At 38.0% G+C, this 21,505-nt stretch overlaps 1 protein-coding gene across 1 annotated transcript in view; it reads right to left on the bottom strand.

Moving 5' to 3' along the window:
• Window positions 1–21,505, bottom strand: part of LOC126982754 (serine/threonine-protein kinase 10-like) — a 114,361-nt gene that overhangs the window by 57,807 nt on the left and 35,049 nt on the right. Inside the window, 2 exon segments of the mRNA XM_050835082.1 lie at window positions 15,850–15,951; window positions 18,680–18,764. Of these exon segments, the coding sequence (XP_050691039.1) occupies window positions 15,850–15,951; window positions 18,680–18,764 (187 nt within the window).

The raw sequence follows: 21,505 nt of genomic DNA on the forward strand, positions 1-21,505 counted from the left end.
TATATATATATATATATATATATATATATATATATATAATATATATATAATATATATATATATATATATATATATATATATATATATATATATATATATATATATATATATATATATATATATATATATATATATATATATATATATATATATATATATATATATATATATATATATATATATATATATATATATATATATATATATATATATATATATATATATATATACACAGTACCCTCTCGAGTTTCGCGCTTGCTTCATTCTAAAGGTATAGCGTTAAACTCGAGGATCGCGAAACTCGAGGTATTGAAATACATGAAAAGTGCTTATTGGTTCCGGCCCGTGGAAAGAAAATTATGTTACGGTTTAGGAGAGAGAGAGAGAGAGAGAGTAATCCCTCACCATATCGCGGTTCACCTGTCGCGGTCTCGCTACATCGCAGATTTTTAAATTGTATCGTATCGCAGATTTTTTGCTACATCGCGGGATTTTGCGGTTTATAGATATTTTTATATATTTATTATTTCAAATATTTTTGCAGTAAAATAAGCGTTTTCTAGCCTAAAAAATCAAAACTAAAAAAAAAATTGAATTTTATGCCGTTAAAATTGCATTGGTTTAAAAGTGTAGAAAGTGTTTAGGAGTACAGGAGGTCCTTGACTTACGACGGAATTTCATTTCTAACGACGTATCGTGACCCACTTTTTTATTTTTGATTTTCCGTCGCGGCCTATTGCGGCATTAGGCTTTTCCCTGGTTCACTCCTCCTCACTTCCTTTCTTTCATCTCCCTCTCTGTCCCCATATTTTTCTCCTTCCTTCTTATTTCTTTCTTCTTTTCCTTTCCCCTCCCTCCCAGTTATGCTCTTTTAATCTCTTTCCCTCCCACTCACACCTTTTCTCTCTCCCTTTTACCTCACCTTTATCTGACCCTCCCTACCTCTCTCTTCTTTTCCCAGCCCATTTCCTCCACTCATTTCCCTTGTTTCCTCCTTTCTCACACCCTCTTATCTTTAGCCTTATCTCTCACTATCACTCTTCCTCCCTTTCTCCTTCCCCATTAGATTATATGAACACACACACACACAAACACACACAAGAAGAAGAAAGGAGAAGGGAGTGGGGAGGGAGGGTCAGTATCGAGTCAGGTCAGGTCCACACACACACACACACACACACACACAGAAGGGGAAATGGGAAGCCTGTGGGGATGGAGGGGCAGAAGTCAGTCCTCATGTCCTGACTGAAGCCCTGACCTGACTCTCTCTCAGGACCTGACCTGACTCTCCCTACTGCACCTCCCTCCCCACTCCCTTTTTCTTTGTTCTTATTTTCATCCTCTCTATCTCTCCCTGTTTTCTCCACGCCTTTTCTTTGTTCTCCCTTCTTACATCTTCCATTTGTATTTTTTTTATCTCTCACTTTGTCCCTCTCCTCCTCCCTTTCCCCTTCCCTGTATTTACCTAGTTGTGATATAAAGGAAGTGAGCTACGCTCATATTGTCATGCCTCTGAGTATTCTTCCGCCCCGCTCAACAAACTAGTTCCTGCGTGAAGTTCGTATTTACGAGGCAAATGTCGGAAGTCGATACAAGAATTATAGAATCATTTATTGGCTATCAGGGATATTTTAGCCAGTATATAAGCCGAGTGGCTTAAAATTACTCATTCAAAGGGCAAAAAGTGCCTACCGGTGCACTCGGGGAAAAAAAAAAAAAAAAAAAGTCCTGAAAGTGTCCAGCTTGTTCGGGTCCGACTTATGCAGGGTTTACTGTATAATATATATATATATATATATATATATATATATATATATATATATATATATATATATATATATATATATATATATATATATATATGTATATATATATATATATATATATATATATAATTTTTTTTTAATGAACATAAAAAAGATTTCCATTGTGTCACGTTCTTTTACAGCCATAGAAGATAATACTAAACAATCCATCATCAGCACAAATTTATGAAAAAAAGGTAAATTCCTTGCACCAGTAACAAATTACAGGATTTAACACCAAAGTTGTGAATGTAATCAGAATTTAAGCTTAACTATATCCTGCTCTGTTCATGCTTTGAAAGCCATAACTTAATATTACTGTTATTTTGTGGAGGAATCAATATCATTAAATAACTTCAGAAGCAATAACTGCAACTCAAAAGGATTATCAATGCCAAATATGAACACAAAATACCTTCCATGCAATAACTTTTATCATATGTTATCCTGGCCTTGGGTGTTGTAAAGGAAGACAGTTTCAAATGTATCAATCACATTCTCTTTTATCAAATAAATATAACTGATGCTATACATTAACAATAACCATAAATTTAAAAAAAGCTAGTGCAAACAAGTAAATCATAAAAATTGTACCTGCATGCAAGGACATTCATGAATTTGATACACGCATTCAATTCCATAAATAACAATTATTTCACAAATGCCTTGCAAGTAAATGTACGTCACATATTACCAAGCAAAATGTAAAGAAATACCCAGCCCAAACTGGACCTTCAATGCACAAGTTGGTAATTGTAAACATTATGTAATAAAATAGTAATAATAAAAATATAAAACCTTCAGTACTTCCAACTGTGGATGGAAGTTTCCAGCTGAGACTGTAGCAAGTAGAACATACCTCTGGCATCAAGGCCAGTTCCATTGTGGGGCACTCAGTGGGATCAAGAGATGGGTATGTAAATAGGACCAACAACTTGACACTTCAGGGCAAAAACTACACTATGAATCAGCTATGCACAGTACGAAACAATATCTTATAGGAACACATGACAATCACTAAACGGATGTTTCTAATATCTCAGTCTTTCATATGGCTTTCTGAAAACTTAAACGGATTTCAACATTTTCATTATGTCTACATATTAATCAAATATTTTGCTCTTTTCAGATGAAGAGACATGAGGAAAGTTCCCAGTTATAGGCCCTAGCTATGTAAGAAGTTAGACATTTTAGTATTCTTAAATGTAGGCACAGTTGATACTGAGTAGCAACTGAACAAACATTAGGGAATCATATTAGCACACATTTTATCTGTGGTTGCATCTGGTATATTAGAAAAGCAAATCAAGCAATAAAAGCAATGCACACCGTACATGTACACAAGATGACATGATTTTGACTTGTGGAAAATATTAATGAAAATAGGCAGAAATAATGTATACTGCTTAGCTGAATAAATTTAAAAACAGGAAAATATTTAAAACATAAAAATGTTTATGGTGATGATGCAAAAGGGAATTTGGTGTCTTTCAGACAAAACATATTTTGAAGTGTGGAGGGAAGACATCACATTAAAAACAAACAATGAACTGCATGTCCATTAGCTTATTAATCACATTAAATCTTTGAGGAAATTGTTTGATGAAACAAGCATTAAATAGTAAAAGATAAGAAAGACAATAAAAAAATTGAGAAAATTGTCTGATGATATTAAAATCTTGCATGGATAGGTTCTACATAACCAAGAGTTAAGAATTTGATATTTTCTTCAGATTTTTTTTTTTCAGAACTACAAACAAAAACCTTTTGCAGTGATATTGTAACAGATGAGTCAAGGGACTTTCAAGATAATATCTGGAAAAATAATGCTAAACAAAGCAATGGAAAACTGTAGCATCACCCAAACCAAAAATCTACCAATATTTCATACAATATTTAATAGCTTAGGGGTATTCGGTTCATTAGAGTAAAGTTGAACTGTACATCACCAGAACTGAGTGAAGTACATATGAACAAATAGAATGTGACTAACAAAATGAATTCTGCCTTTGACCAAACAATTATATTTTCCAGTGACACACTGCCTTTGCTAATATTAAGCTTTCATCTGCTTTATTTTTTCCTTTGATTCTTTTAAGGAAACTATCACATTAATAAATGAACCATTGACTATACTTGCCTTATTTGGCCCCATGCAAGTCATGGCTGTCTCTAAAAACTTGACTACCTTGAAAGACCACAAACTTCCAAATAGTGATAACATTCAGGGGCATGCAATGACCATCCTGGTAAACATGCCACTGGATAGTCAGCAAATAAAACAACAAAATATATTCACAAAAGATGTAGCTGAATGCAGACTTTCTAAACCCAAAAGTGAACTAAACCAATTTTGTTGAACAATATTCATTCTTTTTATCCAATTTGCCTACTAACACATTAACCCAGTAGCAGTGACAGGTCAAATCTGTGGCTTTACCATGTAGCAGCAACGGGCCAAATTTGTGCCATGATATAAATCCCCCCAAAAAAGATGATACATAATCTGATCACAAATGCTTTGATAATATTATGAAATGGTTTGTGTGAGTGATGATTTTTTTCTCATTTTTCTCGCTTAGAGGGACCATTAAGAAACATGATCCCCGCTGCTACCAGGTTAAATATGATGCAGATTTGTCAGTTATCTGTAAACCAATGCCTTACATGCTATGCCCACTAAATTATCACATGTATGCTGGTAATAAAATGAAGAGATTAGAGCAGTAGCAGAGATGAAAAATGAATGTCTTACAATGTAAAAAATAATAAATACAATAGGAAAGTTTGAAAGTTTCGTATAGTCAGCGCAACATCTGTGGTCACATGCCGGAGAGAGACAGAAGGGGAAGGAATTATAGAAGGGAACAGATCCCAGGAGATGGGACACAACCCCCAATTAATACCTGGTACCCATTCACTGCTGGGTGGACAGGGGCGTAGGGTATCAGAAAAGCCGCCCAAATTTTTCCACTTTGCCTGGGAATCGAACCCGGGCTCTCTCGGTCGTGAGCCGAGTGTGCTAACCACTGCACCATGAAGCCCCCCAAAATACGATAGGAATACTGTATAAATCATTTAATCTGAATCCCACTCATCTGAAAATACCGTCATATTTTTTTGAGTCAGGAAATCATAATCCAAAAAATCCTCGGTTTGAAAATTTAAATCAATAAAATTATAACCAGAGAATATAACCTAAAAGACAGTCCTTACAGGATTAGTAAATAAAGTTTCCTAAATTGCTTTTGGCTCAATATAGTTAGGTACATTAGCAATCTATTCCTGGATAAAAAAAAATAGAAATTGCCATATGGAACAGTATTATTATATACTGATGGATAACCCTAACCCTAACTCAACCTTCCCTTCCTCCTTCTTTTCTTTCTGGTAGAATTTAACATCAAAGAACACTACTTCTGGTGCCAAATGTTTGGGGGAAATTTTTCAAGTGTTTGCCCCTTCTGGGAAAAATCCTGGATACGCCACTGCACTCAACCACCACCTCCCTCTACTACATAACATTTTTTTCCTACAACCCACTGGGATTTAAACCCAGGACCCCAGAGATGCAAAGCAGACACTCTTGTGTCAAGTTAAAGGGTACCCCATGACTTCAGGTCTACAAAGCTCTTATCTGTGTCTCAGGCCATTATATGGCTTCTCCAATTTAGACGTCCTTTTTTTTCCAGCCTTTAGCATTGGTACGCTTTCTTGATGGGACCTGATGAACAGACCCAGCCCATAATGGTGTAGCTGCTTATGCTACCTCCTGGAGCTCATTTTTATCCTCTTTAGAGAGTTTATCCAGAGTCCAGTTTGATGGGTGGTCTTTATAACAAGATGTGGGAAGTCTTTGGCCATTTGGCAATGACTGAAAATGGTCAGCTTGTAGCAGTGGGCAGAACTTAAACCCGGATTCTCCAGGACACTGCGCCACCATGCTGACCACTCGGCCACCACCTCCCTCTACTACAGATTTTTTTTTCCTACAACCCACTGGGATTTAAACCCAGGACCCCAGAGATGCAAGGCAGACACTCTTGTGTGAAGTTAAAGGGTAACCCATGACATCAGGTCTACTAAGCTCTTATCTGTGTCTCAGGACATTATATGGCTTCCTTTCTCCAATTTAGACAACATTCTTTGATTTTTAATTGTCTTGTCATCACATTCTTCCACAGAAATGTGACCTGAGGCCCCCTTTGAGAGATGCAAGCCATTCAACTTCCTGTCCCTTACATGGGGAAACATTTCACAGGAATGGATGCCACTGCTGTCATGGGAGGAACTGCTTCTTCTCAAAGTACATGAAAAATTGACCGGCTAGGGAAAAGATGTTTTACCAACAGCCAGTCTGGGAATCGAACACAGGACCTAACCACTAAACCAAAAGTATATTATTTTACTATGGACTTCAAGGATTTTATAATGGCTTATTTATATTATGAAGCATAACAAACAGCAAAAAATTATTAGGATAATAAAGATTATACTGACATTGAAAACAAATAAATTACAACTTTTTAATATTTTGACGAAGATAACCATGAAAAAAAAAAAAAAAATGCTTCTTATACAAAACTCTATCTTATAGGGTGGCCTCACATCCAATGTGTTTGTTCATGGCGTTTCATGTTTGATGCATTTATTGGGCAAGTATTTTTAACAAAATTATTGTAAAGCATTCAAAATGGTCTGATATGCACCAAACCAGCTGAACGATAGCCCAAATCAGCAGAGATTTCTGCCACATATGGAAAATTGTTCATGGCACACTACACTTGTCACTCTCAGCAATCAGCTGGAAGTATGGTGTGTGACGCAAGCCAGAAATATGAACGGGAACGGTCATGATGCGCAGACCTGCATATTTTTGCCAATCTTTCAGTTGTTTGAGTAGACCTGTCTACCTGCCTCCACACACTGTACAGTATAAGCATGTAAGGATTTTTAATTTATTTTTCAAGGTACATTCCACCCTTGATTTTCTGGACCAGCAAGGAAATCACTATCCGGGGAAGCAGCCCATTCACAGACGTTTACAATACTTGGTCTGACAATAAAAAATATTCAGTACATGTCCCAAATTTTTACCACACTTTGTTCAGCATATGCTTCTTTCTATATAAAACAAGTAATGAAAATATGAAACTGATAATAAAAACGATCATAACTACAAGCACCTACTCAGATGATAATTGTAAACAGACAAAAATGTATGTCAAAAGAAGAAGCAGCTTGTTGAGCCTGTTGTGGGCATTTTGCTGAAGACAGATAAACTTAAGAGTAAACTGCCAATTCAGGGAGTCCTTGGGTTAAGACGTCCTCAACATATGACTTGAGGTTATCACGAAACCCCCCATGAATTATTTTTAAAATCCTTGTTTCAGCTTATGACATTTGTGTCATAATTACGAACTTCACGAGTGGACAAGTTCTCGACCGTTAAAAGGCGCAGTCACACACGTTAGTTTCTCAGGAATTTTCTACCAAAACTATCTCCAGACAATTTTCTGAATTCTGGAAAATATCAGTTGAAAAGCAAAACAAACAATGGATCCAGACGTTGCAGCGGTTGATTTGTGAAAATGAAAGGAAAGCACCTGTGAACTCATGAATGGTTAGCACAGAGACAAAGGGAGTGTGTGTGTTACAGGTTGCTACTATTAAATGCTACAAGAACTTAGCAGTGAGGACCCAGACACAATGAGGCAATGGCTGCGCTCGGACAAAACTCAGGTCCAAGACCTGCTCAACCTGGTTACTCCAAGCTTATCTAGCTTTGTGGAACTCATTGTGCTGAAACAAACACGTGGATAGCTACTGGAGTGATCAGCTAACACGCTCTTCTTCTTGTGACCACAACTTGGCAACCTCGCAAGAAAACAACCAACATGCTGGTGGCTGAAATTATGACTAGAATTCCACTGAGTTTCCCGTGAAATGCAGCCGACTTTTAATCTCAGCACAAAATTCCAGAGAAACTAGCTTGTGTGACTGCTCCATCACACAGCGCTTGGCTGAGAAAGAAGGTAACTCATTTCACACAAACACACACATACACACACACACACACTGACATGGACACACACACAATGACATGGACACACACACACACTGACATGGACACACACACACTGACATGGACACACACACACACACACACACACACACACACACACACACACACACACACAAACAAACATTCGAGACACCGTGAAAGAAGGACACATGGTCAGCGAGCTCCCCACTGATCAGCTGATCGGCGGTGTTTCCAATGGGGCCTAGTGTAGTGTTTACAAAGGGCCTGGGACCTAATACAATACAGCGAGTAGCGGGCTTTTTTTTTTTTTTTTTTTTTGTGTGTGTGTGTGTGTGTGTGTCCTTGAGCTGTCTCCTTTGTTGTAAATTTTATATATATATATATATATATATATATATATATATATATATATATATATATATATATATATATATATATATATATATATTGATTAAAATGGAAGAAGTAGACAATGAGGAGTTACTACTAAGAGAAAGAAGAAACGGTAGCAACACATGTGGACATAGTAAAAAGTTGAGGAAAGGAAGATGCTTGAGAGACAAAGAAATATAGCTTCCCACAAAGAAACATAGAGGTTTGGAACAGACTAAGTGAGAAAATAGTTTCAGCTAAGAGTGTGCACAACTTTAAGGAAAAACTGGAGAGATACAGATATTGAGACAGGACCACACAAGCGTAAGCCCAGGCCCTGTAAAACTACAACTAGGTAAACACACACACACACACACACACACACACACACACAACACACACACACACAAAATGGTATAATTCAATAAATTGATAAATTTATATACACTTATACATACAATGATCCACCAAGTTTGTGCCTAAATGAAATTGAAAAATAAGAGCAAAAAAGTTTTACTGGTAAGTTGGAATATTAATCACCTGATAAAATGGATAATTATTTCAGGCTTGTCTGAAATGTTGCCCAAATACACCTATTAAAAATAAAAATAAAAGTGCAACCTCAACAATCACACAGCATACGTAAAAATATAAAATTAAAATCTTTACCTGGTAGGCTAAGGTTCAAAGAAATTAAATAAAGGGAGATGGTAATGACCCAGTGTGGCTTACTAGAAAATTAATCCTGTACAGCCTGTGGCTGCCATATTGGAAGAAGGGTAACATGTGAGTAGCAACACTAACAATGTGCCAATAAAGCCAATCTTTTCATTCCAAGCAATTATTACGATAGCAATTCTTTGTTATTAAAATTACAGTTTAATGAAACAACTTACAATAAAGCTGACAATATACAACATCCCCACACTCCACTAACGAAATTAGTCTGGCAACTTTTGCATGTCTGTACACAGCAGATCATGTGTGTTGTTTTCCTGCATAGTAATACTTGACTTCAAAGTAGATCTCCCAAACTAGATGAAAAATAGGATTCATTAATGACTGAATTTAAGCCATTATATGTAAGTAAATCTCGGATAACTTGTAGCTATCTTTCATAACTGTAAGTCGCATCAACACAGCTCAATTGTGGCCCTCTTCTATTGCCGCAAGTCAAGCTAACAGCTTGGGACCCTCTTCCTGTACTGTAAGCCACACCAACACAGACTGTCATCCCCTTCTATCACTGAAAGCCATAGTTAACCTGGTAGCAGCGGGGATCATGTTTCTTAATGGTCCCTCCAAGCGAGAAAAATGAGGAAAAATCAGCCCTCACACAAACCATTTCATAATATATATCAAAGCATTTGTGATCAGATTATGTATCATCTATTTTGGGGGGTTTGTATCATGGCACAAATTTGGCCTGTCGCTGCTACCGGGTTAATGCAGCTAGCAATCCCTTTCATCACTTATAATGGCCCAGCAAGTGGCCCATACTGCTATATCACACTGTTACATCTAGCAGTACTATTGACTTGCCAATGAAATATGACCATTTTACCAAATTTTTATGTTATACTTTTTACTACACCTTAACCTGGTAGCAGCGACGGGCCAAATTTGTGGCTTTACCGTGTAGCAGCGACAGGCCAAATTTGTGCCATGATATATAAACCCCCCAAAATAGATGATACATAATCTGATCAGAAATGCTTTGATATATATTATGAAATGGTTTGTATGAGTGATGATTTTTTCTCTTTTTCCTCGCTTAGAGGGACCATTAAGAAACATGATCCCCGCTGCTACCAGGTTAAAGAACACTGTCAAGGTTTTTTGAGAAGGTAGTGAATTTCCTCTTTATTACCAATCCTAGATCTAACCTATTTATATAGTACATACCAAGGATGATATACTATAAGGATAGCTCACTGAAACGTCATCGATGACGTCATGACTGCGGTATGTCATCTGGTTCACTCTCACCCTGCTCTCACGGTATAAAATGTACTAGAAAACCCTTATTTATTCATATTCATGGTCAGATTTTGTGCTTTTTTGATTGCTAAGGACATGCAATCAAATTAGGCAGCTGTTGAGTTGGCAAACAGTACAGAGCAACAGAATTATTTGAGAAATAGGTTAGAAAAAGATACCGAGAAACACTGCAGTCCACCACACATCGACGCTGACGTTCCCTCAAATTGCACCAACACCCACCGTCTACAATTTTACAGGGGTAACCAATCCTGTCATCAATTTCGTTATAGATAATATAGAAGTTGGTATAGTCTGTGTGTATTCTTACATATACATTGATCCCTTTATACATTATTTATATTAACCATTTGATATAATTTTCCTGATCCAACAGTAACACTTCAATTAATATATATGTTAGCTATTTTGATGACAGGATTAGTTACCCCTACAAAGTTACAGAAAGCGAACGTTAACGAAACTTCAGAAAACGCAAGCACCATTACATGGCAGACAGCAACATTTCCCAGCAACCCCCATATAACATATTTCTCAAATATTTCCACCACTGCACACCACTGGCCAACTTAACAGCTGCCCAATTCAACCACATACCCCAGCAATAAAAAATAAAAAAAAATGCAAAATCTGACTATGAATGAATGACAAGATCAATAAGTAATGGCCCCCCAATACACTTTATATGGAGAGAGTGAACCAGATTGCATACGCGGTGCATCGTGGGTAAAAAAATGCTTAGTAAGCTATCCTTATTATACAGGTTGAGCCACTGTAACACCCATATACAGCACAAATCACCATTTTCACCGAGCACGCTGCGGTGAGAACACAGTGAAGTGAACCAGTTTCTCGCCCAGCACCATTTGTGTACATGTGTGATGTCATCCGCGGTGCATTGTGGATAAAACAAACGCTTAGTGAGCTATCCTTATATTATATAATCCTTGGTACATACCCTGTAAATGGCACTGCTCAATATCTCATTAAATGATACCTCAGAACAGAGTACCTCAATGAGGTCAAGAATTTGCATGCCACTTCATTTCACAACTATATAACAACACAATTAAACCTTCTTAAACCACCAAACTAATCAGCTCATGGAGTCAACCCTCTACCAATATGGCAGCCACTCATTGGCCTAGGCTTCACTCAGAGGGGACCATTACAGTCTCTACCTTTATAAAATTTCCTTCTACCTGGTCCCACTGCCTGACCCATGGTGGTCAAGATGTTCTTTTAACCTCTCTGGTCTTATTTGAAGGTTCTAGATGCACCTCACCACATCCATCACCACCAGGATTATCTCCCATACCTCCAAATATGAAGATAACCATTACAGGGTAACAAGTTCAGAAATATGAGGCTGCACAAACAAGCCAAACATATAGGGGGGCAACAAGTGTTGTAAGCAATGGTGGAACAGAAACAACAGTGGAAGAGACTTAGGTAAGGCCATCTACATTTAGAGGACTGGGAGTTGAGCCCTAATGTGGTCACGGTGTAAGGCTGTCTATGCACAGTCTGCAATCTATTGTCTAGACACTGTGAAAGTAATAGACACCCAAATCTATTGTGCCTTTACTTTTGTCAATGACATTGTGATTACACCTTCAATAAAAACTTAGCAACATCAATGTTAAGAAGGAAAGTGATGACATAACAGATTCTCGTGACTCCATATTTTCACCATCGCTAGACAACTAATCACCAACTATGTGATGACTGACTCAATGTACATCATCTTTGCTTGACAGCCAGCCAACTGAGAAGGTGTTGGCCTGACTGCAGCCACCAGTCATTTTATCTGCTTATGTGCCAAGCATGATGCTAGTCTTGTTGCTAATCTACTCTTGTGAAGCAGTCTCCTTGTTATGAATATAAATTTAGTGGCAATAGAATACCATCTGTAGGCTGTCTGTATGTAGCCTTGGGCTTTGAGTCATGATGCCATCACAGTGTGAGGCTGTCTCCATATAGTTTGTGATCAGTTGTCTAGAGACAGTGAAAATAAGGAGGCATGTGAATTTGATGCACCACAAATTTTGTTCATAAAGTCGTTAATGTTTGGTGTTTACTGAGGGTGAGACTGATACAATATGATCATGACAACAACTAATCACAGACAATGCAGGGACTGGCTCACTGTGACCTCATCATGGCTCGACACCCAGGCCTTCAAGCAGAGATGACCTTGGCAAAGTCTCTTTTACTAAGCCCTTTCCTTCCATTTTTTATTAACGAGACCTATTGCCTATAGTTTGCTTACTATTTATACTCCCTCTTGTCTCACTTCTTTTCACCTAGTAATGGTTACCTGCACATTTAGTGGTATGGGAGAGGGCCCTGATATTGAAGGTAGAAACAAGTGCCCGGGACATGCAAATTAAGCTAGAATGCCTTAAGGCAAGTGTAGGTGGGTGACATGGGGAGAATTCTGGTGCTATACAAGATGTCTGTGAAGTAATGATCAACTTTCAATTTTCAACCCTTTCGATGCTAAATCCACGCAGCGAGGACTAGCGTAACTTGCCGGTGATTCTAAATCCTCACTGCGAGCACCAGTCGCACTCAAATTTTCCACGTGTGAGTGTTCCAACACTATTTCTCACCCTACAGCATTGCCAATTCAGTGGGTTTTCCACTAAATTTGGTGGAAAATCGTATCAGCCTAAAGCGGAAAATCTACGGACGAGTAACTGGTGGATGTTGTTGTCCAATATTGCGGCCTTTTTGCAAAGCTTCACCTATCACCTAACTGATTTTTTGACAAAATAGTTGTAAATTTTGCAGTTGGCAATACTACCCTGCCAACACCCCTACCCCTACTCAGTAGTTGCCTCAATTTATCTGACCGTTGCGTACGCATGAATGTACGTCTTCACAGGCAACACCTCACGAATGTGCCTGTACGTTCACAGGAGAGGCTAACATAACCGAATCTTATAGATCTTGGCCTCCTCTTTCCAATGGTATTTTTTGTTTTTAGCTGTGATGAATAGTTTTTGAGATACAGCAGTTAAGAGCCCCCCCCCCCTCCTCCTCCTCCTCCCGCTGGGCTGCCTGAGTGTGCCTGGGGAATAGTCTTGCTGTGAGCGATTAGCAATGAAAGGGTTAAGTGCAATGGCAATAATTTTTCAACAAAATCATACACTTTTTGCAGGCTGCCCTTAGACATAGACCAGCAACATGAGATGTGATGAAACTTGGTACACCCTTGTCCAGACAGACCTTGCCATTGAAGTTTGCTGGACAAGAAGGTAGGCAATTACAATGGTGTAAACTGTACCTCCCCTGCCAGGCATGGCATGGTATAAAATACACCAGTGTACCTTGTTGGTTTCAGGCAGGTAGTGGTGATCACATCAGTCCATAAGACCTGTCCAAGAAAAGACAGAAAGGCAAGATTGCTTCAAATATCAGCAAGAGGCAAATTTGCCTCTAGCTCCCTCTTGATGATGTTTGTGGTACAATACAAAATCTTTCTGCATATTTCTGGGTGAGTCTTATACACTGGCATAACCATGCTGCAGCCATTACAAAAAATGATTGACCTAGTTTCACACAGAATGATCACTAGCACTTGCTTTTCTGTTTCTCTTTTCAAGTGCAACAAATTATGCATACAAGCAATCTGCATTGAGTTTGGGTCATGACTGACCATTATAGCAGTCAGGAGGTAACTCCACAAAAACTTCTTCATCCTCAGTGGCCATCCACTTATGAAGATGCCCAAGGTCAGCAAAGTGCACTGACACACATTATACCAAGTCTGGGGTAAAGGTACACTTTACGCCATTTTAGTTTGCTGGCCACCTCAGCAGGCAAATTTCAGAGATGAGAACTAATCTATATTTATCTATCAATGTCTACTTATCTACCTATCTATCTATCTAATATTCCTTTTTCACATGTATACAAGGAAGGCCTATTCATCAAACAATAAATCAATTTTATGTATATGCAATACTACAACTTTTTTTTTTTATAAGAAAGGACAAGACAACACATACTAGCAGCTGCTACACATCATACAGTGAACACAACAACTCTTACCAACTCTTTTATATTGTTCTCTCTTTTTCCGTTTTCCTTTCTGAAGGCATGGAAATAAGCAGAAATAGGATGTGCTTGGGGAAAGGGTGATAACTGCACAGGAAGTTGCATAAAAATGAGATTAGTATAATACATACTACAGACAGATACACCATCATAAAAAGTGAAGCACTTTACAATCATTAAACATTATTCTTCTATATAGGTGTGAGGGATGGGTAAAGAAAGAAAACTCCTTTTTTCCCCCCACTAAATTGTGAATATGAGCCACATCAAACTTTAGACATATCTGAAAGTTGCTTCTTCCTCCATATGCAAGGACCTATTACTACTGTATACATCCCTAATTACAAAGATTGTAATAAAGAATGATGCATAAAAACAAAGTGTCATTGAGAATGTGTTACTAAGTGAGCTTTTCTACTGTAACTGAGACCACATAGAATGTAAACCCAAGTCACTTGCCACAAAGGCCTTAACCCTTTCCATCCGTGACACAGACGTCGGCATCACAGTATGGAAAGGGTCAAGAGGAAATGGAAGAGGATTAATCCTCTTCTAAACCTCTCAATCCTCCTCTAAATTCCTCTTAATCTTCTTCTATTTCCTCTTAAGAGATTTAGAAGAGGATTAAGAGGAAATGAAAGAGGATTAAGAAGTTTAGAAGAGGACTAACCCTTTCCATACGGTGACGCCGTCGGACGGACGGAGTGAAGGGGTTAAAACGAGTTATTACTATACATATCCTCCCCTGATTATTACAAGAGCTGCAAACACTACAAAACTAGTTCAAGTGCATGAAAAAGTGTCTTAAACTTGCAGTACTAAGCTAGTTCAGCAAAGTACATGCTCACTCTGTAAATAAGAAACCCCAATGAGTGATTGACATGGAAATTAAATGGTGCATCTGAGTAGGCCCTTAGCCAGGAAGGACGTTCACTGCCACAAAACTTACACAACGTTTTCCATTCTATGGATATGTAAGTTTAGATATGCAATTACTTAACACTGTTGCACATCTACTAGGGGTATTCAGTAGAGTAACATGATAAATAGGTTTGTAGCTTAAAAAAAAAAAAAAAAAAAAAAGCTGAATTGAATAGAACATTGTTTGTTCAAAATTTGCCTTCTTGAAAATATGAATATTTACAATAAAGCATTTATTGAACCTGAGCTAAATCAATTGCTACATTATGAACGACACCAAACTTTTCATTACCGTTCTTGAAAATTACTTATAAAACTCCAACCAAGAAATCTTCCAGATGTTAATGAAAATGACAACTTTGCATGCAGAACATATCTTTATAACTTGATTTTTGGCCTATGCACTCATTAAAACACTGAATAATTCAAAAACTGCTTTTCTATGTAGGTAAAAATAATGGCAACAGATTATGAATAAGCAACTCTGACCTCATCACTGCCTCAAGCAATCTCCCAGGAAATTTCAAACTCTTTGATAAATCCCCTTGCATAAATATCTCTATCACAACCCACTGTTAAGAACATTTTTGAGAAACAAAATGTGAGTACAACAAAAAAACATCCTGTATCAATACTCACATCACCATCTTCATCAACCTCCTCATCAACAACCTCAGCCTTGTACTCTAGCAGCAGATCTCGGATGGGCTTAGAGTCAAGGTCTTTGCTGATGAATGGATGCTGTGGAAAATAATTAATAATGAAAAATTGATAAAAGTCCCTTGAAAGCAGGAATTTGCAGATGCAATTTATATTCTTTTACTGTGATGGTAATTCACATACCACATTACATGTGACCAGGCCCCTCTCAAAAATATATTGCATAGAAACTCTCATCACTATGGTAATCCCCTTTTCTGACTCTCCACACTGCCTCTCCGGGAAATAAAGCCATTGCCCATGGTAAAGATAATATTCATGGATAATAAATGCATTAATGATATGTAATATTTACGCATGATAAATGCATTAATGATTTATTTACCCACTGAATCTTTTCAGGTATGAGACAAGCTCATATAACACAAAATATCCCATATTTAATTTGTTACCAAACAATATCTGTAGTTTTGTATAGGTTTTTTTACATTTTGTTTGGCAAGGAATTCCATTTAGCAGTTACCTTGAAAAACAGAGTTTCCTTGCATTGTAAATAACTCTTTGTATGAATTTTTTTACTGTCTTCTTGTATTCATGGTATGATTATTTGTGTCTTGATTTTTTTCCCAGTCACATATGTGATGCATGATGACAGCCCTTCTCATTCTTCTTATTTCTAGTGATTGTATGTTTAGCCCGGTAGCAGCGGGGATCATATTTTTTAATGGTCCCTCTAAGCGAGAAAAATGAGAAAAAATCATCACTCACACAAACCATTTCATAATATATATCAAAGCATTTGTGATCAGTTTATGTATCATCTATTTTGCGGGGTTTAAATCATGGCACAAATTTGGCCCGTCGCTGCTACCGGGCTAACATTTCTAATCTTTCTTTTTGACAACCAATTCTGTGTTGACAAAATGAAGAAGGGTCATGTTCATTGCATTTCTTTTTTTTTCTTTGCCTCAAACAATCTCCAAAAAAATACAGAAAAATTGGCATATACATTAATTCATGTGATTACTCAAAGTGTAGCTTCCTTGCAATTCCTATCTGAACATTTTCCCCCATCTCCAAGCTCACAATATCAAACTAGAAAATCTGAAATTTATTTGCATAATTTTGTATGCCTTTATATACTTCTTTTATATACTTCCTTCATGTATACAGTAAAGATGATAAATACAAATCTCTTTACTTAACAAACAAAATTAACTTACAAAATTTGGTCAGTGTATGTAAAAGGAGAAAGCTGAAAGTAAATGTCAACAAAAGTAAGGTGATGGTCTGTGAGTGGAGTAGAAGTGAGGTTGTGGATTTTGTATGCCCATATAGTGGGAATTGAATGAGAAAAAGAATGCAAAATAATTTTGAATGGTGAAGAAATGGAGGAGGTTAATGAGTTAAGTACAGGAAATGGATGTTAAGCGAAGTCGAGAACATGAAATGAATGAAAAAAAAACTTTCTCTTACTGCAGGTCAAGACACACATCCCCCCCCAGTAGGGGGGAGGGAGGGAGAGGAAGGGAGAGGATGTATATGATGGACTTATCCCAGGATTATTATAGCGGCATATCACCCCTGTACCTTGGATCAGTTATGTGTAAGCACGGTGGTACAGAAGGAGAGACAAGGGAAAGGGCATTGCAAGGAAGAAAGGTGATAGGGTCTTTGGGACATATCATGAATGGCAGAAGTGTGAGCAGGGGGGTAAAGAGGAATTTGAGAAATACAGTAATAGTACCTACCAACCCTCACATATGCAAGCGAAACATGGGCCTGGAATGAAAGTCAGAGGTCTAGAGTGCAGGCAGTGGAAATAAGTTATTTGAGGAATGCTTGTGGTGTGAGTAGAATGGATGGAATGAGTAATGAAAGTGTGTATGAGCGTTTGGGAATGTGTCACAGGGGTGAAGGGAAGAAGTGTGGACTGGTGGAAGAAGTGAAGCGACAGACTTTAAAGTGGCTTGGCCATAAGGAGTAAATGGAGGAGAGTAAAATGACCAGGAGGGTGTACATGAGTGAGATAGAGGGAGGGACTGTTAGAAGACAACCTCCAGTGAAATGGAGAGATAGGGTGCAGGAGTATGTCAGGGAGAGGGGTGAAAGATCCTAGAGAAACTTTGAACAGGCAAGGAGGGAGTGTCTGGATAGAGAGAGAGATGGAAAATCTTCTGCCGTGGCCATCCCCTGCTGGGAGCTCCTAGGATCAGGCGTCAAAGATGAATGAATAAATGAAAACACACATTTAATGTATTTGCCGGGTAGGCGGTGGCTGAGTGGTAGCGTGCTGGGCCTACATTCACCGCATGATGGACGACACGGGTTCGAATCCCCACGCTATCACCTCAGATTTTTCAGTCACCGCCGAGTGCCTTAAAACTACCAACATGCTGTCCTAAAGACCACCTATCAACCTGGACTCTAGAGGAAACCGTCCAAGTGAATCAAGAACGAGTTCCGGGGGGCAGCATGAGCCAAGAGAAGATGGCGCCACTATAAACATTTGCCTGCTCCATGACAGACTGGGGCCGACTACCATCCAGGCCCCTCAAGAAAAGCCTACCGGCGCTAAAGGCGTACACGTAAAATAATAAAAAATAAAATAAAAGTTGCACTTTTTTTCTCGAAATGAACAAGTGTTAATAGCACAAAAACTGTGCTAGATCGACATCGCATGACCCTCCAACACCCCCCAACAATTCATATTATGCAACTAGGGGTCTAAAATGGAAAATGCTGAAAAGTAAAGATGGAGCCACTATAAACAATGGATTATCAGCAACCAATGAGCCAGAATAGTTACCTTTAGGAGTTCTGGAGCTGTTGGTCTCAGGGCAGGATCCTTCACAAGGCACTTGCTGATGAAGTCATTGAACTCTTTGGAATATCTGTGAAAATATTTTACATTTTAAGTGCTTCAAGTAACTATGAAATAATTGACATGTACATAAGTACAGACATACCTCGGTTTACGAGTTTAATTCATTCCGGAATTTTGCTCGCACACCAAAACACTCGTAAACCAAAATGAATTTCCCCATTAAAATCAATGTGAATCCCATTAATGTGTCCCATTTCTAAAAAAAAATATTTACCATATTTGACGGCTTATAAGACGCACTTTTTTCCCCCAAAAAATGTCCCTGAAAATCACCCTGCGTCATATAAGGTCAAGGTTCAGCTTTGGGTCACTGGCTAGTGAAGTTTTAGTGCAGCAATGGCACTTACCGGATTTCGCGGTGTATAACGCACACCCCAAACTTTAAGAACAATTTTGGAAAAAAAATAGTTCTTAAAATGCTCAAAAATATGTACAGTTAAAGAACATTGACGATGAACAGTTTCCCGGAATTTATATATTTTTGGTATAACCTGTACTGCTTGAATTGACAAGTGTCCTTGAGTAAAGCAATGAAAATGGCGGCCGGGCTGGTGTTGAGAGAAATACATCCCCGTACATACTGATGATGCACAGCATCTGATGTCATAATTAGCATATTATTCTCACCATCACTCATAGGTTATGACAGACAACTAGGCAAGACACAATTTACACGGTTCTGGTGACACGCAGCATGCAGCTGTTTGTTGTATGGGTGTGGTTGTGTGATTTTCAAACAATGCAAATGGCGGCAGGGCTGGTGTTGTACAAGACTCATGATGTACAGTTTCTGATATCATATTTACCCCATTATCCTCACCAATATTAACCCTCTCGCGCACGATGACGCGTTTCGCGTCATCAAGGGTACAAGGTTCTGGCACATGATGCAAAACGCGTCATAAAAGTTAAAAAAATTAATTAAATATTAAGTTTTCAGTGAAAGTGCGTCTAATTTGGAAGCGTCATTTGTTGGGATAAGTTTCTTAATGGTAACATATGGAAACCTTTCTAAGGAGCATAAATGAGGAGCGTCAACTCTGTAGATCATTTAGAAAAAAATACAGTTTTCTTGGTGTAACTCAGGAACTAGTAAGCATATGAGGGTTTTGAGGATACCATAAGAATCCTCACTAAATTCCACTTTGAAACATATATTCGGCTAAAAAAGTTGGCCCACAAAATTTCAAGCTGGCGAGTGGGGAAGAGTTGGTACCTAGGATTTATTGTTTTCAATACTCTATATGGAAACTTGAAACGAGTTTGTATTGTTTATTTTCCTCTATTGTTATGTGTGCATGTTCTAGTAGTCTTTATGAACCCATTGATATCAAATTTATTGGGGTACGATATGATAGGGTAAAATACGTCTGGAAATGTAGAGTGTCATGGCGGCAAAAAAAGGCCAGTAGGGCCTGATGGCGACAGGAACAGAAACTTATTGGAAACTTACGGTGCGCGAAAGGGTTAATAGTTAATAATGAACACATGGATATTTTTTTTCCAATATGATCTTTTATGTAGCTTGTACTGCTCTAATTGGCAACAGTGCTCCTTAGTCATACAAAACAATGCAAATGGCGGCCGGATCGTGTCGGTGCCTGATGGAAAAATGGGATAAGAACAAGGCATGGGCGATCCTCTACCGATTTCATTTTTGTATAGTAGTTATTTGATCGCCCTATATTTTATAGTAACATATTATGTATAAGACAGCTATGGACTACGAAGGATCAAACAATAATAAAGGAAAGTTTGCAGTTGTTATTGGACAAGACGAAAAAAGAGACCCTTATAAAAACCCAAAGAAGAAAAAAAATCAATAAAAATTTGTACCTTCGGCATATAGCACACAAGGGTAAACTTTCAGGCATTTTTTATGTGAAAAAGGTGCGCATTAAACGCCGCGAAATACGGTAATTAAACTGCAAACCTCTAGGCAAACGTAAACTAGGTGGCGATCGCATTTACAGCAATATATGGATAAAATTGATGAAATATTGAGATTGGTTATTATTCGATATTTACAAGTACCTTTTTCTCCATTTTTGCTTAGCTTTTAACATTTTTACTTTACATACGTGTTCAACAAACACTAAAGCACATTCAAGTTTGAAATTTCACACTTCCTTGCGTTTAAAAAATGTACTAGAATATTACAACTAGACTTATGATGTAGAACAGTGGTTCCCAAACTGGGGGGGGGCATGAACTGGATGGGGAGGGGGGGATTCTAGCTGACAAAACTTGCAGTTTTACACACACACACACACACACACACACATATAGAGTAATCCCTCGCCATATCGCGGTCTCATTGCACTGTAAATTTTTAAATTGTATCGTACCGCGGATTTTTCGCTATATCGCGGGATTTTGCGGTTTATAGATATTTTTATATATTTAACATTTCAAATATTTTTGCAGTAAAATACGCTTTTCCTAGCCTAAAAAAATTAAAACAATATAAATCAACATATGTCGGAACACACCTAAATAAGCACCTACGTCACTCACCTATTTCTTTTATTTTTCCGTCGCGGCCTATTGCGACGTTAGGCTTTTCCCTGGTTCACTCCTCCCCCACTTCTTTTCTTTCTTCTCCCTCTCTGTCCCCGTATTTTTCTCCTTCCTTCTCATTTTTTCCTTTTCCTTTCCCCTCACAGTTTTTCTCTTTTAATCTCTTTCCCTCCCACTCACCTTTTCTCTCTCCCTTTTACCTCACCTTTACCTGACCCTCCCTCTCCT

The sequence above is a fragment of the Eriocheir sinensis genome, chromosome 51 (assembly GCF_024679095.1).
Source record: "Eriocheir sinensis breed Jianghai 21 chromosome 51, ASM2467909v1, whole genome shotgun sequence".
NCBI lineage: Eukaryota > Metazoa > Arthropoda > Malacostraca > Decapoda > Varunidae > Eriocheir > Eriocheir sinensis.